The sequence below is a fragment of the Caretta caretta genome, chromosome 26 (assembly GCF_965140235.1).
Source record: "Caretta caretta isolate rCarCar2 chromosome 26, rCarCar1.hap1, whole genome shotgun sequence".
Taxonomy (NCBI): Eukaryota; Metazoa; Chordata; order Testudines; family Cheloniidae; genus Caretta; species Caretta caretta.
In genome coordinates this window covers 15124912-15140701 of record NC_134231.1, presented here as the reverse complement: position 1 = coordinate 15140701, position 15790 = coordinate 15124912, and the positions used below count along the sequence as shown (strand labels likewise).

General features: G+C 51.3%; 1 protein-coding gene across 11 annotated transcripts in view; it reads left to right on the top strand.

The window, feature by feature from the left end:
• The window catches only part of KANSL3 (KAT8 regulatory NSL complex subunit 3), a 92372-nt gene that overhangs the window by 55138 nt on the left and 21444 nt on the right, over positions 1 to 15790 (top strand). For 5 of the 11 annotated variants that reach the window (XM_048829368.2, XM_048829371.2, XM_048829367.2 and 2 more), the window contains one exon: positions 4090 to 4792. The exons of 4 other annotated variants lie outside the window; for them this stretch is intronic. In XM_048829368.2, coding sequence (XP_048685325.1) covers positions 4090 to 4637 — 548 coding nt within the window. In that variant the 3' untranslated portion in view covers positions 4638 to 4792. Of the gene's footprint in view, positions 1 to 4089; positions 4793 to 15790 lie in introns of those variants that run through there. 2 more of the 11 variants (XM_048829380.2, XM_048829376.2) reach the window with 2 other exon arrangements.

Below are 15790 nucleotides of genomic sequence, written 5' to 3'. Positions count from 1 at the left end.
GCATTTGTGCTGGCTGTGATCAGCTGTCCTGCAGCTTGTGCGAAGCGTGCGCTTTCAACGCTTTCAACGCTTTCTCCCTGCTGTGCGTTATTGTTGATCTAGACTAGGGAGAAGGGATCCAACCCCCTGCAGCTCAGTGAGTGTGTCGGTTGCAGCTGCCCAGGGAGAATCCAAACCCACATAACCAAGCTGCCCTCTATTGTATCCTTGAAATGCTTTGGTAAGATAAGCTGCATCGCGGCTGGTTTGATTCTTTCTTTCCTGTTGGTTTCAAAGTGAAGAGAAAAGCTCTCGAGGCAGATGGATGATAAGCGTTCTGGGCGAAATGAGGAGCCGGGACAAAGCCCCACTTGAAAACAATGGAGCTGATTCCTCAAAGTGCCAGGGTCTAAACAAACGGCTCTGGAGCGCTTGGGAATCTCTGCTGTTGTACAGAGGCTGGTACCTGGTACTCGAATGATCTCCCAGTCCCTGCAGGGCTAGAATCACTGCATACCGCAAACCCCAGCAGTTCTCCCACTGAGAGCAATAGGGCAGTGGGAAAACGCTGCTTTCTTTTTCTCTCCTAGCTTGAAGTGTTTCCCTTTGCTATTTGTACTTTAGCTAGTGGGCGACCGTGGTTGTTTTCAGAAAGCTTTCTTGGGTCACTCATGGCCCTGGATGACTGTTAACCCAGTAGCAGAGTTAGTGTATTCTTGGTTGCTTGTTTAGTGGCCAGAACCGCAGTAGGTGCTCCAGAGAAACACACAGCAGATACAGCCACTGTCCTTCAGAGCTTACAGTCGAAATAAACCCCTGCCCAACTGGGAAATACAAGCAAAACAAAGGGCGAGGCAGGGGATGAGAGATGGAAGGACAGGGGAGTGCTTTTCAACAGTGCAGTCTAGGATTTTCCATACCAGCTTAGATTTCTGGGTTCAACTTCACTGGTACCCTGCCTCCAATGGTGGCCCCAAATTGAGACTTCAGAGAAAGGAGAGCGCTACTCACATAGTGAATTTGGTGAGTTGTGTGATGTGTTTGTGATGGCAGGGAGGGGGAAACGTTGCTCCTGATCCTTGGGATGGCTGGTGGCATGCAACCTTACCCTGAGCAGGGGACTAGGAATCAAGGCAAGTCGAACTCCAACTTTCTCTGTGTCAGGACCTTGTGCTCCCAGATAAGCTTGTAAGTGCCCTTCTCTTAGGGACATCCCAGCATGCCAGGGGTGGTGAGTTGGGCACTATTCAGTGAGACAGGAGTCAGGTAGGGTCCTGTCTTTGTGGCATGAGACTATTCCTGCGTTAAGGCAATGGCTGAGGGAACCTGCAGTCAGGATGCCTAGCCCGGGCTTGAGCACGTGCAGGAAGCTTCCTCGCTCAACAGCATTCATATTGTTCACTCCACCAGATCCTGCCTCCTGGCCTCAAAGAGATCAGAGCCTCTGGGCGGAGGTGAGGTGGTGGGGGAAGAGGGCTCATCTTGTCTCAGATAATTGCCACTGTAGCACTTTCTGCTCCCTGTGAATCTGACCCCAGTGCTGGCGCCCAACCTGGCCGGCTGCTGTAAAGGTAATGTAGCCAGCTGCCTCCTTGTGAGACGCAGCATGTCCTCCCTGGGCACAAGCTTGCATTCCCTGGCTGGGAGGTGCTGGTGTGACCCAGGAGCTAGGGCTGAGATAATACCCCAGCTTACTGCTGGGGGCACTGTGCTCCAAAGGTGCCATCTTTTGTTGTGGTGAATAGGACCTCGGCTGATCGCTGTGGCCTTTCTAGCCCCGGTAGCGCTTTTCACAACGAAAGAAATAGTTCTGGAGTCCTGGCCAAATGTAAATTTGGTCATTTCATTTGAATGTCCCCTCCCTGCTATTTTAGTTGGCTGTGGTCATCTTGTTCTCTCTCTGACCTAAACAGCTGCTATAGTCCCACTCACAAGTGGCTATATTTGGAGTGATGGTGAAATCATCTTCCTGTATTCTACTCTGCATTTTTACAGCAGATTTCCATCCAGTGGTCTCAGAGTACTTCACAAACACTAGTTAAGTCTCTCAACCATTTCTGTGTAGTACAGACAGGGAAGCTGAGCCCCAGGAGTTGAGTGACTTGCCAAAGGTCAGGCATGCCACCTTGAGCAGGGATTAAAACCCAGGTCTCCTGTCTTGAAGTTCTGTCCCTTAACCAGAAGACTATCCCTGCCCTGCTAATCAGCTTGGAAGGTGCTTTGACATCACTGGCTGGAAGACGGAGCACGTTTGCTGGACACGATCAGTGCTGAAGAACAGTGGTGTTGTGCTCCAGCCCTGGAGCTGTTCCCTGTGTGTGCAGCCACTTTGCTGCCAAGGGTTTGAAGGACAGTGGATCCACAGCAAGGGCTTTTCCTGAACCTGCATGTGAAAGGGGACCCGGGGGTGGGCAAATCCACGCTATTTGGGCCCCCAAAGGGCATGGCTTGCCAAAGCACCAGAGGAGTGTGCTGTGCAGTGGGAGAGGTCAGGGCCACTGCATAGTAATGGGGGCATGAATCTGACCCTTCCACTCTGCAGCTGACGTCAGTTTCAGTGTACTTGCCTGGCCTAACCTCCTTTGAGTACCCTGCTCCCTCTGGTCTGTGCAAGAGCTCCTGTCTTCCTCCAGCATTTGAGTTGCTGTACGTTTGCACTTCTGCTGTTCCCTTGAAGAACCCCAAGTAGACCTCCCTCCTTACTCTGGCAATCTCAGCTGCCTCTCGGCTCCCTCCTGGGGTTTGCATGTGGCTAGAAAGTGGGCAGCCTCCGTGTCAGCTTCTCCTTCCTCCTCACACCACTGCTGCTCAAGGCGGAGCTGAAGGCACTGTGACCTGTGCTAACAGGACTTTTGCTTAGAGCTCAGCTAACGCAAGCCAGTATAGGCTCAGTGTTCAGGCCAGTGAGTGAGATGAACCAGTCACTGCTGGCCATGGGTTCTATGCAATACATGTAGCTTCGGCGAAATCGCTGGGGGAAAGGCCTTGACATCTTCCCACAAGCCTACCATGGTTTCCCTGTCCCCCATGGGAGACCAACAGTGATCATACAACTCCCTGCCAGAGGAGGTTGTGAAGGCCAAGACTATACCAGGGTTCAAAAAAGAACTAGATAAGCTCATGGATGAGAGGTTCATCAGTGGCTACTAGCCAGGATGGGCAGGGATGGTGTCCCGAGCCTCTTTTTGCCAGAAGCTGGGAATGGGCGACAGGGGATGGATCACTTGATGATTACCCGTTCTGTTCATTCTCTCTGGGGCACCTGGCACTGGCCACTGTCGGAAGACAGGACAGTGGGCTAGAAGGACCTTTGGTCTGACCCAGTCTGGCCGCTCTGATCTGATCAGCCTGCCAGAAAGACACAGTGCAGGACAAGCTGTGAGTTAAGGATGAGAGCTGTTGTCATGGTGGTAATTCTGACTCTGGAGCGCTACCCCCCTCAGAGAAACAGCACCATCACACCAGGGCCAGGCAGGCGAACGTTCATGCCAGTGCTGGGTCTCGGTCACAGCTGTTGTCCTCGAGCATTGGGATTTCCATCCTCTGGATGGAGGGCTGTGCACTGGTACCCCCGGTTGCATAGTGTATGTTGCTTTGGGGGTTCCCTGGAGCTCAGGGAGCAGCGCAACCACCAGGAGAGCACGGATTTCATGGCTGGAGCTTAGCCTGGCCCAGACAAGAGGTGCTGTATGTGGGCTGGAAGGCGCTAGTGTGGGCCAGGAGTGTTCCTGCCCCCTTTATTGCGGGAGACCTATCCTCCTCTTATCCAAGAGGGTTGCAATTTGAGGATTACTTTGGATCCTTGGCTGCTTCTGGGTTTGCAGCTGGCATAGGTGGTCCCTGGTCTGGCACTCAGGACGTAGTATTCATGTGCTGTGCCGAGCGCCTGTCCCAGGGGGCCACAACACGCCAGGGCGCTTGCTGTTGTAGGGGTATATGCTGGCTCTGGGGTTGACCTGGGCATATACCGTGGTTTACAAAGTAACTTGCCCGCAGCAATGCACAGCTTACACCCTGGTTACTCTGCCCCAGCTGCTGTGGGCTTGGCCTGTAGAGACGGTGGAAAGCAGAGGGGAACACTAAGCTGTCTTTGTCCCTCTGTCTCCGCAGTGACCACCACCAGCCCCATGAAAACCCTGTATGTCATGTCAGACGCCAAGCTGTCTGCGCTCACCAAATCTGTGATGGCTGAGGCTGTCTGCGCCCCCCTGAAACCTGTGGGGATCCAGACGCCCTTGTCTGCCTGCTCATCATCCTCCTCCAGCTCACCCCCCGTTGCCGTGACCTTCACCTCTGCGATGCCGGCTAGCCCCCACTGCAGCCTGGTGCATTCCAAAGTGGGGCCCGTCCTGCAGAACACTACCAAGACTGTCATCCTGACCTCCACACTGGCAGCAAAGGGCGATGGGCCCCTGGGGCGCAGGGCGGAGAAGGTCGGCCACACCCTTGGGGCAGTGGAGACCCTGGGGAAGGTGCCCTCTGTGGTGGACAATGGGAGCACCATCATCCACACCAGGGAGACTCTGGCTAATAGACATTTGCTGCCACAGGGCATGGTGCCAGCTGGGGTTGGCACCACGCTTATAACGCTGGGCAGCAGCCTGGCCAGCCCCTCCATCCTCGCAACAGCGGGGCCCACGATCAGCCAGAAGCCATAGCGAATTGAGCACTGCTTTGCCACGAATTTGAGTTTGGCCTTCAGTATGAACTAGCGCCGTTGGCTGCGGGAGTGCAGCGCCCATGCTGGGCCCAAATGGACGTTTCTTTTGGTTTGGGGTTTTCTCTTGCTGTTTAATAAAACTATTTTTTTTCAGTCGTGTGATCTCTTCATTGTAGCGTTTCTCCTTTGATCACTGCCTGCACTGTAGCCTGAAGAGGAGGAGGAGGGATGTAGATTCTCAGCATGGAATGGAAATCAAAATGCAATTATGCTTTGCGTCTTTATAGTATCTTTCAGTGAAGGATTTCAGAGCTTTGCAAACAAATGAGCCCCCCAGCACCTTATGAGTGAAGGAAATGCTATCCCCTTCTTCTTTGGGGAGCTGCAGCTGTGTTCCACGCAGGCATGTGTGCACATTGGAGAATTTTGCCTAGCAGTACCTGTTGGGCCGGTGCTTGTGCCTTGAGGCTGAACCCCGTCCCCTGGCTATTTGAGGCAGTCCTGCCCAGCCCCCCCTCAGTTCCTTCTCACCATGCATGGCTGGAGTCAGAGCCCTGTGTGGCTATCACCTCTGCTTCTCTGTCTGTTTTCCTCTTTGTGTGTGTAGCTTTTAGATAGCTAGCCCTACCCTAGATAGTGTTAGTTAAGCTCGGTAGTTGGGATACTTATTGCCCTGTGTGATGTCCTCACCACGGTTCAAGCACTGCTGTTGAGTGCGCGGAGCGATTGCTAATAGTAATCCTTGCATGAGGTGCGGGCTATGTTTAGGCAAGGAGTGTTCTGGTACTCCTGTATACTTTCCTTCTGATTCCGATCATCCCTTAGGTCATCCTCAGACTGAAATTGTACTGTGCCAAGGTCATCGTCCTTGCTTAGCCATGGCATAGGCTATGTTGCTTCTCCGACCTTCTTGTGTTTTCAGCCTCCAATGTCCCGTCCTCTTCATCTTGACCTTCTGACTCAGCATCATGGTCAGATTTTGCATCCCATGATCAGCTCTCTGCATCTCGCTGCATGGCTGCTCTGTGGTTAAATGAGGAGGAAGAGCGATGTTCAGAGGCAGGTTCTACTCAACAGCAGGAAAACCTGTTTGGCCAATGGAAGCATTTTTTGATATGGTTGTTGGTCCACAGAGTTCCACCAAAGCTGGCTGATATCCAGGACATCTTGATGTACCTGTTACATCTTCAGTCGTCAGATCTGGTACTTAGGTTGTTGAGGGTGCATCTGGTGTCGATTTTGGCACTTCATGAACCCGTCCGTGGAGGTCAGTATTTTCCAAACCATGGTAACAAGGTTCTTCAAAAGAGTCCGTCGCCACGCACCATAGAATCATAGAATATCAGGGTTGGAAGGGACCTCAGGAGGTCATCTAGTCCAACCCCCTGCTCAAAGCAGGACCAATCCCCAATTAAATCATCCCTGCCAGGGCTTTGTCAAGCCTGACCTTAAAAACTTCTAAGGAAGGAGATTCTACCACCTCCCTAAGTAACACATTCCAGTGTTTCACCACCCTCCTAGTGAAAAAGTTTTTCTAATATCCAACCTAAATCTCCCCCACTGCAACTTGAGACCATTACTCCTTGTTCTGTCCTCTTCTACCACTGAGAATAGTCTAGAACCATCCCCTCTGGAACCACCTCTCAGGTAGTTGAAAGCAGCTATCAAATCCCCCCTCATTCTTCTCTTCTGCAGGCTAAACAATCCCAGCTCCCTCAGCCTCTCCTCATAACTCATGTGTTCCAGACCCCTAATCATTTTTGTTGCCCTTCGCTGGACTCTCTCCAATTTATCCACATCCTTCTTGTAGTGTGGGGCCCAAAACTGGACACAGTACTCCAGATGAGGCCTCACCAATGTCGAATAGAGGGGGACGATCACGTCCCTCGATCTGCTCGCTATGCCCCTACTTATACATCCCAAAATGCCATTGGCCTTCTTGGCAACAAGGGCACACTGTTGACTCATATCCAGCTTCTCGTCCACTGTCACCCCTAGGTCCTTTTCCGCAGAACTGCTGCCTAGCCATTCGGTCCCTAGTCTGTAGCTGTGCTTTGGGTTCTTCCGTCCTAAGTGCAGGACCCTGCACTTATCCTTATTGAACCTCATCAGATTTCTTTTGGCCCAATCCTCCAATTTGTCTAGGTCCCTCTGTATCCTATCCCTGCCCTCCAGCATATCTACCACTCCTCCCAGTTTAGTATCATCCGCAAATTTGCTGAGAGTGCAATCCACACCATCCTCCAGATCATTTATGAAGATATTGAACAAAACCGGCCCCAGGACCGACCCCTGGGGCACTCCACTTGATACCGGCTGCCAACTAGACATGGAGCCATTGATCACTACCCGTTGAGCCCGACAATCTAGCCAACTTTCTACCCACCTTATAGTGCATTCATCCAGCCCATACTTCTTTAACTTGCTGACAAGAATACTGAGGGAGACCGTGTCAAAAGCTTTGCTAAAGTCAAGAAACAATACATCCACTGCTTTCCCTTCATCCACAGAACCAGTAATCTCATCATAAAAGGCGATTAGATTAGTCAGGCATGACCTTCCCTTGGTGAATCCATGCTGACTGTTCCTGATCACTTTCCTCTCATGTAAGTGTTTCAGGATTGATTCTTTGAGGACCTGCTCCATGATTTTTCCGGGGACTGGGGTGAGGCTGACTGGCCTGTAGTTCCCAGGATCCTCCTTCTTCCCTTTTTTAAAGATTGGCACTACATTAGCCTTTTTCCAGTCATCTGGGACTTCCCCGGTTCGCCACGAGTTTTCAAAGATAATGGCCAATGGCTCTGCAGTCACATCTGTCAATTCCTTTAGCACTCTCGGATGCAACTCATCCGGCCCCATGGACTTGTGCACGTCCAGCTTTTCTAAATAGTCCCTAACCACCTCTTTCTCCACAGAGGGCTGGCCATCTATTCCCCATGTTGTGATGCCCAGCGCAGCAGTCTGGGAGCTGACCTTGTTCTTGAAGACGGAGGCAAAAAAAGCATCGAGTACATTAGCTTTTTCCACATCCTCTGTCACTAATTTACCTCCCTCATTCATTAAGGGGCCCACACTTTCCTTGGCTTTCTTCTTGTTGCCAACATACCTGAAGAAACCCTTCTTGTTACTCTTGACATCTCTCGCTAGCTGCAGCTCCAGGTGCGATTTGGCCCTCCTGATTTCATTCCTACATGCCCGAGCAATATTTTTATACTCTTCCCTGGTCATATGTCCAACCTTCCACTTCTTGTAAGCTTCTTTTTTATGTTTAAGATCTGCTAGGATTTCACCGTTAAGCCAAGCTGGTTGCCTGCCATATTTACTATTCTTTTGACACATCGGGATGGCTTGTCCCTGTAACCTCAACAGGGATTCCTTGAAATACAGCCAGCTCTCCTGGACTCCTTTCCCCTTCATGTTAGTCCCCCAGGGGATCCTACCCATCTGTTCCCTGAGGGAGTCTGCTTTCCTGAAGTCCAGGGTCCGTATCCTGCTGCTTACCTTTCTTCCCTGTGTCAGGATCCTGAACTCAACCAACTCATGGTCACTGCCTCCCAGATTCCCATCCACTTTTGCTTCCCCCACTAATTCTTCCCGGTTTGTGAGCAGCAGGTCAAGAAAAGCTCCCCCCCAGTTGGCTCCTCTAGCACTTGCACCAGGAAATTGTCCCCTACGCTTTCCAAAAACTTCCTGGATTGTCCAAGCACCGCTGTATTGCTCTCCCAGCAGATATCAGGAAAATTAAAGTCACCCATGAGAACCAGGGCATGCGATCTAGTAGCTTCTGCGAGCTGCCGGAAGAAAGCCTCATCCCCCTGGTCCGGTGGTCTATAGCAGACTCCCACCACTACATCACTCTTATTGCTCACACTTCTAAACTTAATCCAGAGACACTCAGGTTTTTCTGCAGTTTCGTACCGGAGCTCTGAGCAGTCATACTGCTCCCTTACATACAGTGGAACTCCCCCACCTTTTCTGCCCTGCCTGTCCTTCCTGAACAGCTTATATCCATCCACGACAGTACTCCAGTCATGTGAGTTATCCCACCAAGTCTCTGTTATTCCAATCACATCATAATTCCTTGACTGTGCCAGGACTTCCAGTTCTCCCTGCTTGTTTCCAAGGCTTTGTGCATTCATATATAAGCACTTGAGATAACCTGCTGATCGCCCCTCATTCTCAGTATGAGGCAGGAGCCCTCCCCTCACAGACATTCCTGCCTGTGCTTCCTCCCGGTATCCCGCTTTCCCACTTACCTCAGGGCTTTGGTCTCCTTCCCCCGTTGAACCTAGTTTAAAGCCCTCCTCACTAGGTTAGCCAGCCTGCTCGCAAAGATGCTTTTCCCTCTCTTCGTAACATGGAGCCCGTCTCTGCCCAGCACTCCTCCTTCATGGAACACCATCCCATGGTCAAAGAATCCAAAGCCTTCTCTCCGACACCACCTGCGTAGCCATTCGTTGACTTCCACGATTCGACGGTCCCTACCCAGGCCTTTTCCTTCCACGGGGAGGATGGACGAGAACACCACTTGCGCCTCCAACTCCTTTATCCTTCTTCCCAGAGCCACGTAGTCCGCAGTGATCCGCTCAAGGTCATTCTTGGCAGTATCATTGGTGCCCACGTGGAGAAGCAGGAAGGGGTAGCGATCTGAGGGCTTGATGAGTCTCGGCAGTCTCTCCGTCACATCGCGAATCTTAGCCCCCGGCAAGCAGCAGACTTCTCAGTTTTCCCGGTCAGGGTGGCAGATAGATGACTCAGTCCCCCGGAGGAGAGAGTCCCCGACCACCACAACCCGCCTCCTTCTCTTGGGAGTGGTGGTCGTGGAACCCCCCATCTCAGGACAGTGCATCTCATGCCTTCCAACCAGCGGAGTCTCCTTCTGCTTTCTCCCCCCAGACATATCATCTGGTCCACTCTCCGCAATGGTACCTGTGGAGAGAACATGAAAGCGGTTAGTTACCTGTGTCCACGTTGCTGGAACCCAGACATTCCCCCTTCTTCTTCTGGAGGTCACGTTTTGCCAAGCTTCTTCACTGGCCTCTTGGCTCCGCTGTGCAACCTGCTGTAAATCTTTAGAGCTTTGTGCCCGTGAAAGCATATCCTGACTTTTGTCCAGAAAATCCTCCGTTTCTCGTATGCAACGCAGGGTCGTTATCTGTTGCTCCAGACCTTCAATCTTCTCTTCCAATATGGAGACCAGCTTGCACTTTGTACAGACAAAGTCGCTTCTGTCCTGTGGAAAAAAGACAAACATGGCACATCCAGTGCAGGTCACAACAGCTGAACCCCCCCCTTCCATATCACCTTCCTACTATGAGCTTCCTCAGAGAAGTTGGCAAGATGTAAGCCTCACTGGGCTCACTCCAGGTGAACACCAGTGCGAGAACCAGTTCCTTTCTGGCCTTAGCGGCTTTGCCTCATCTGACACCTCCGTTCAACCCTTGGGCATCCTTGTCTTTCTTTTTTGTGTCAAAAAGCAATCACGGTGGCAGTCACGTCTGCAAGGTGTGCGAATTGCAGGCTCTGATGGCAGATCCTTCTTAAGCGCAGTTCTCCAAATACAGTGACTGTGGCTGCATGCGAAGCTTTTATCGAAGCGGTCTCTCCATTTCACTTGAGCCAGGTGATGTACATCCCTGTGTTCTTTCTTTAAGCCACATTCAGCCCTGAGGCAATAATGTCTTCACACGGGAGGCGATGTCTGCCCTTTAACCTGGACAGAACTTGATCGTTTTGTGCTTCGCCTCATCTGTGCCTTACACAGCCAAATGAAGGGACACAGACTCTCCCTGGGGGGATAGCTTCCTGTATCAAGACAGCTTACGAAATAGTTCTGTCCCCGCAAAGGGTTTGAGCTCATTCTGCAAGAGCCGCAGGCTACGTCAAAGGTGTTTAAGTGACGTTTCAATGTTGGATGTTTGCAGGGCTGCCCCTTGGTTGTCTGTACATACTTTTCTGAACCATTATGGCATTACCATAGCATCCAGAGCAGAGGCAGACTTTGGGAAGGTGGGCCTGCCATCCTGGTTTGAATAGACTCTGAGCCCCACCTCCTGCGAGTGCTGCTTGAAAGTCACCTCCGTGCAATACATGGCTGCATCCACTCGAAGAAGAAAAATGGGTTACCTGCCTGTCTTGTCACTGTTGTTCTTCAGGATGTGATACAGACATGTTTCCACAATCACTTTCCATCCCCTCTGCCCTGGAGTTGGGGCAGTGCTGCTGCGTATAGCCAGGGAGGGGGCTATGGCCATGAGGCGTGAACACCGCCCCTCTGCGGGTACGGCAAAGCAAAATTCTCCGGCTCCGGTGCACTGGGTGCGTGCACACGTATGTGGAATCCACGACTGCATTGCATCTCGAAGAACAACCGTTACAATTCAGGTAAGTAACTGGTTTTTTCAGATGGGGAAACTGAGGCTTGAGTCAGGGCAATCAGCAGCACCTCACTTACCTTTAGATTAGATAGTTTGCTTGGTAGTAGACTTAGTTATTAGATAGTTTTATCATTATTACCAAGTCGTATCGCCAAGTCTGTCTCGGTACCGATGGCACCAAGCTCGTCAGGGAAGCTCCAGTACAGTGAGTTCCCAGAGAGCAGAAGACCCAAAGCAGGCAGGCTCGAAGAGAGCCCCACAGGGCAAAGTGAAACCTGCTACTTCGGTACCCACGGAGCTGAAGCAGCACTCGGCACCGAGCGGCACAGTGGCTCCACCTGCTGCACCTGTGCAGCACAGCACAGGACCCTCGGCACCGGCTGCTGTTACTCACTCTCCTGCGCCACCAGGGACACCGACATTGGTATCGATGCTCCCGGTACCGCACCAGTTCCTGAGACCTCCTAATCTCATCAACACCGAACTCTCCGCTCCTCGGTATGGGTGGCACTCCGTCCTGATCGATACCGAGCTGACTGACTCCACCCAGGCCGGCTCCCCTCCTCTCTGGTGAGGATGACAACAAGGATGAAGGGGTGATATATACAACCCATCACTCCTCACCCAAACCGGGACTATCCCATCAGAGTACCACTCATCCATGGAGGCAGGTACCGGATATGGGCACCGCCCCCTATGTCATTCCCACCAAATTGGCCCTACTGGGATTCATGGGCACTATACAGGACGCAGCATCGAAGGCTCCCTAGCCCACAAGATCAAGAGCACCACGGTCTTTATCATCATCTATCCCAGCAACCTCAGAAACATAAGAAGAGGTGACTGAGGAAACAGGAAATCTCCGATCAGGAAGTCTTATCACCAGTGAGCCTGTCATCTTCGTCTTCAGACAAAACTATAATGCCCCCACCCCCACCCCAGGGGATGATTTCAAGCAATTCTAGGACCTTCAAAAGGGTGGTAGAGTCCTTGGACATATCACTAGAAGAGGTACCTGTATCACAACAAACTACTTGACATACTGCAGACATCTACATCGATGAAGATAGCATTCCCAAACTATGATGCTATTATGGAGCCTGCCAAAACCATCTAGCAGACACCAGCTAGTGCACCCCCATCTTGCAAAAGATCCGACAAATGTTCCATCAAAAGGAGTTGAGCTTTTATTTACACCCCCCACACACACTCACACCAAACTCACTTGCAGTGGAAGCTGTTAACAAGAGGAGAAAACAACAACCCCCCATGACAAAGAATGGAAGAGGCTAGACCTCTTCGGCCACAAGGTGTATTCATCCACAGCACTGCAGTTTCGTAGAGCCAATTATGAGGCCCTATTGTCCAAATACACACACATCATTCTCTCAAAAATGTCAGAATTTCTTGACAGTTTACCCAAAAAGAAAAAAAGAGCAGTTCAATGCTAATATCGCTGAAGGCCATCTCATCATCATGACAGCGCTACAGGCCTCATTGACTCTGCAGAGACAGCTTCACAATCTATCACAACGTCTGGGGTCATGCGCTATGCATCTTGGCTACTTCTCTCGGGGTTCCCCTGGGAGGTCCTGTCAACTGGTGAGGATCTGTCCTTCGAAGGCCCAAAGTTATTCGCTGCCAAAATGGATGAGTCTCTCCATACTCTTAGGGACTCAAGGGCAACCTTAAAATCCCTGGGCATCTATAAGCTCTGCAAATAAAAAGAAACAGGGCAGGTATTATACCCAGAGATTCCAATCACCACTGTACTCACAATCGCACAGGCAATATGACCAACATCGCAAACAAATGTTGACAAAACCAAAATCAATCATCAACGTCCCAGCAGTCCACCTTGAAACAACAATTTTGAAGGTGTGGTCAACGGCGCATGAGACCACCGCACTCTTTAATGCCGGAAACAGACTAATCTCCCGACCATTTGGTGATGGCCTGTCACCATTTAACAGAGTCTGGAACACCATCACAACAGACAAATGGGTTTTGGAAATTATCCAAAGGGCTATTCCATCCCCTTTATCTCCATCCCACCTACCCAACCCCCTTCCCCGTCCCTCTTCAGGGACCCCTCTCATGAGCACCTGCTGCAACAGGAAATAAACCACCTCATACAATTAGGTGTAGTGGAACCCATACCAACGCAGCAGAGGGGGCAAAGTTTTTACGCATTATTTTCTAACACAGAAAAAGATGGGTGGGTGGAGACGCGTTTTGGATCTAAGGAAACTCAACAGGTTTGTTAGAACACGTTTCAAAATGGTGACACTAACCCTTATAATTCCTGTGTTAGAGAAGGGGGACTGGCTGTTAGGTCTCGACCTGCAAGATGCATTTTTCATATTACCATCCATCCATCCGTCACACAGAAGGTTCACCCTGGGAAAACACTTCCAATACAAAGTGCTACCCTTCCATTTCTTGACTGTCCCAAGAGTTTCTCCAACGTTTTAGCAGTGGAGGCAACACACCGCCGCAGACACGGAGTCAGGATGTTTCCTTACCTGGACAACTGCCTCATAAGGGCACCAACACAACACGAAGCAATAAGTGCCACACAGAACATAACCCTTTTCATGAACTTAGGGTTACCGATAAACACATCACCACGCTCGTCAACTTAACTTTGACAGTGACGGACAGTCCACAAATATCTGCTAGAACATGTCTCCAAATACTGGGACGTATGGCAGCAACAGGGTTTGTTGTTGAACACGCCAGACTCCACATGAGATGCCTGCAGGCCTGGCTTCGAACAGTCTACATACCACACGGCCACAGCCTAAGCAGATGCCTCATGATGCCAAGGAAGGTAAAGGACTCACTAAAATGAGAGACGTCTGCAGTCATTGGAAAGGTTATGATTTACTGAATGTGATTATCCTGTTTTTATGCATGTATCATTTTGGTATCTGAAGTTAGGAATATTGTCTATGCATCTATTACAAGTGTGTTTACGCCTGAGGAATGCCCGTTAGGCAGAATGCACTCAGTCTAAGATGGCTGGCTGGGAAAGGCCATTGGGGAGAACAATAGGTCTTAGAAGAAGCTAATCTCCCAGCCTCCAAGTCATGGCTGCTGTGACGCTATAGGGACATGTGACCAAGTCACCTGGTGCTGGACTCCATCTTGGACTACCAGTGTTTTTCCACTGACCGGGCATGGGAACCAAGCTGGGAGACAAAGGGTTCCTGCCATATGCCAAAGCTATTTAAGGCAGGGGAGTAACATCACTGTGATTCTTCACTGACTCCCTGCCCAAAGGAGACTCTTGGAAACACCTGAGGAACAAGGACTAACTGGGGGAGAAGGGTTGGACCCAGACTACAGGCTTCTGGCTGGGGCTGACTATTAGTAAGCGACTAGGACGACCTGACCCTCAGACAGGGCGCAGCAACGAAAGGTCTGACATCTCAATTCAGGCAGACTGCAGGCAAAGGTAAGCCTCTTGGCCTACAGGGGGGAGGCTGCCACCCCCGCTGGGGTTGCAGAGGGTAGGGGGACGCAGAGCCACCTGACTCCACCACGTCCCAGCCCAGGACCCTAAGAGTGGCAGAGTGGTCTGCCACTGGGTCAGCGGGGAGGGTCCATCCAAAACACGCTGACCCATGCTCCAGCTATGAAACCGGACTACAGTCTGGTTTCCCTGGGCTGCTTCCTCCCACAGTCTGGGCGGGGCGGTCTGCAGTCCACAGGTGCTCTGGCTTCTCTGGGTACGGAGCAGTGGGCAGTCCTGGCAACACCTCTCCAGGGTCACTCTCCTCCGGGGGCAGGGTTCTGCTCCAGGGTACTGCAGCAGAGAGGAGACGTCTGTCTCCTTCCCCGGTTCCCACGCCACTGAGCTGCAGAGCCCTCCCTTTATACTTCCTCTCCCACCCTGGTACTTCCGGCGAGGGGGACGGGGTGGGTTCAGCCCCACCCACCCGGGGGCATGTATTGCCCCTCGCTCTCAAGTCCAGTGGGAGGCCAATCCCCTCACTGCACTGCCCCATCAACCTCGGGGGCATTTGGATGGATTTATCCCTTTTCGGAACCAGAATTCAAGGCCCTCCGGGAAGAACTTGAGCATCTGGCAGAAAAACTTTATCCTTCTGTCTACAGCCCCTGCTGGCGCCCTGATTCTGTTTGTCCAAAAAAAAAAAAAAAGAAAGAAAGAAAAGAAAAATTTGGCTCTTTGCATCTTCGTGGCGACTATCAACCCTGAACAACATTACTGGCTCTGATCACGCTGCCCAATAACTACAGACCCGTTAGTAGCGAAGGAATTTGCTCAGGTTTATTGTCGACGAAGCACAGTGTTGGTGCCTTATACTTGCTACAAGCATACTGAATGCACGTACGCCCGTGACAATGGATGCAGCTCAGCCAGTGATGGGAGTTTCCACTGCCCTCGAGGCCAGACAAAGACTCCCTCTGAGGCTCCATCTTATACACCAATACAAACAAGTTATGTGTTGCCCCCTGGCGTGGTCAGTTACCACCCATCACCTTGTACGTGTTGGTTTGATCAAAACATCTCCAACCCTCGCACTGTCATCACAACCTCAGCTTTAGCAGGGTTCAGTGTGTTCTCGTTATAAGTACGGATAAGGTGACTGCAGTTGTGGACTTGGCAGTGCTGAGAAAAATCCACCACATCCAGAGCTTCCTGGGGTTTGCCAACTTCTACCAGTGGCTCATCAAGGGGTTTTTGAAGCTGGTGACCCCAATTACACAACTGCTCCAGAAGGACACCGCCTTCGTTCGGACCCAG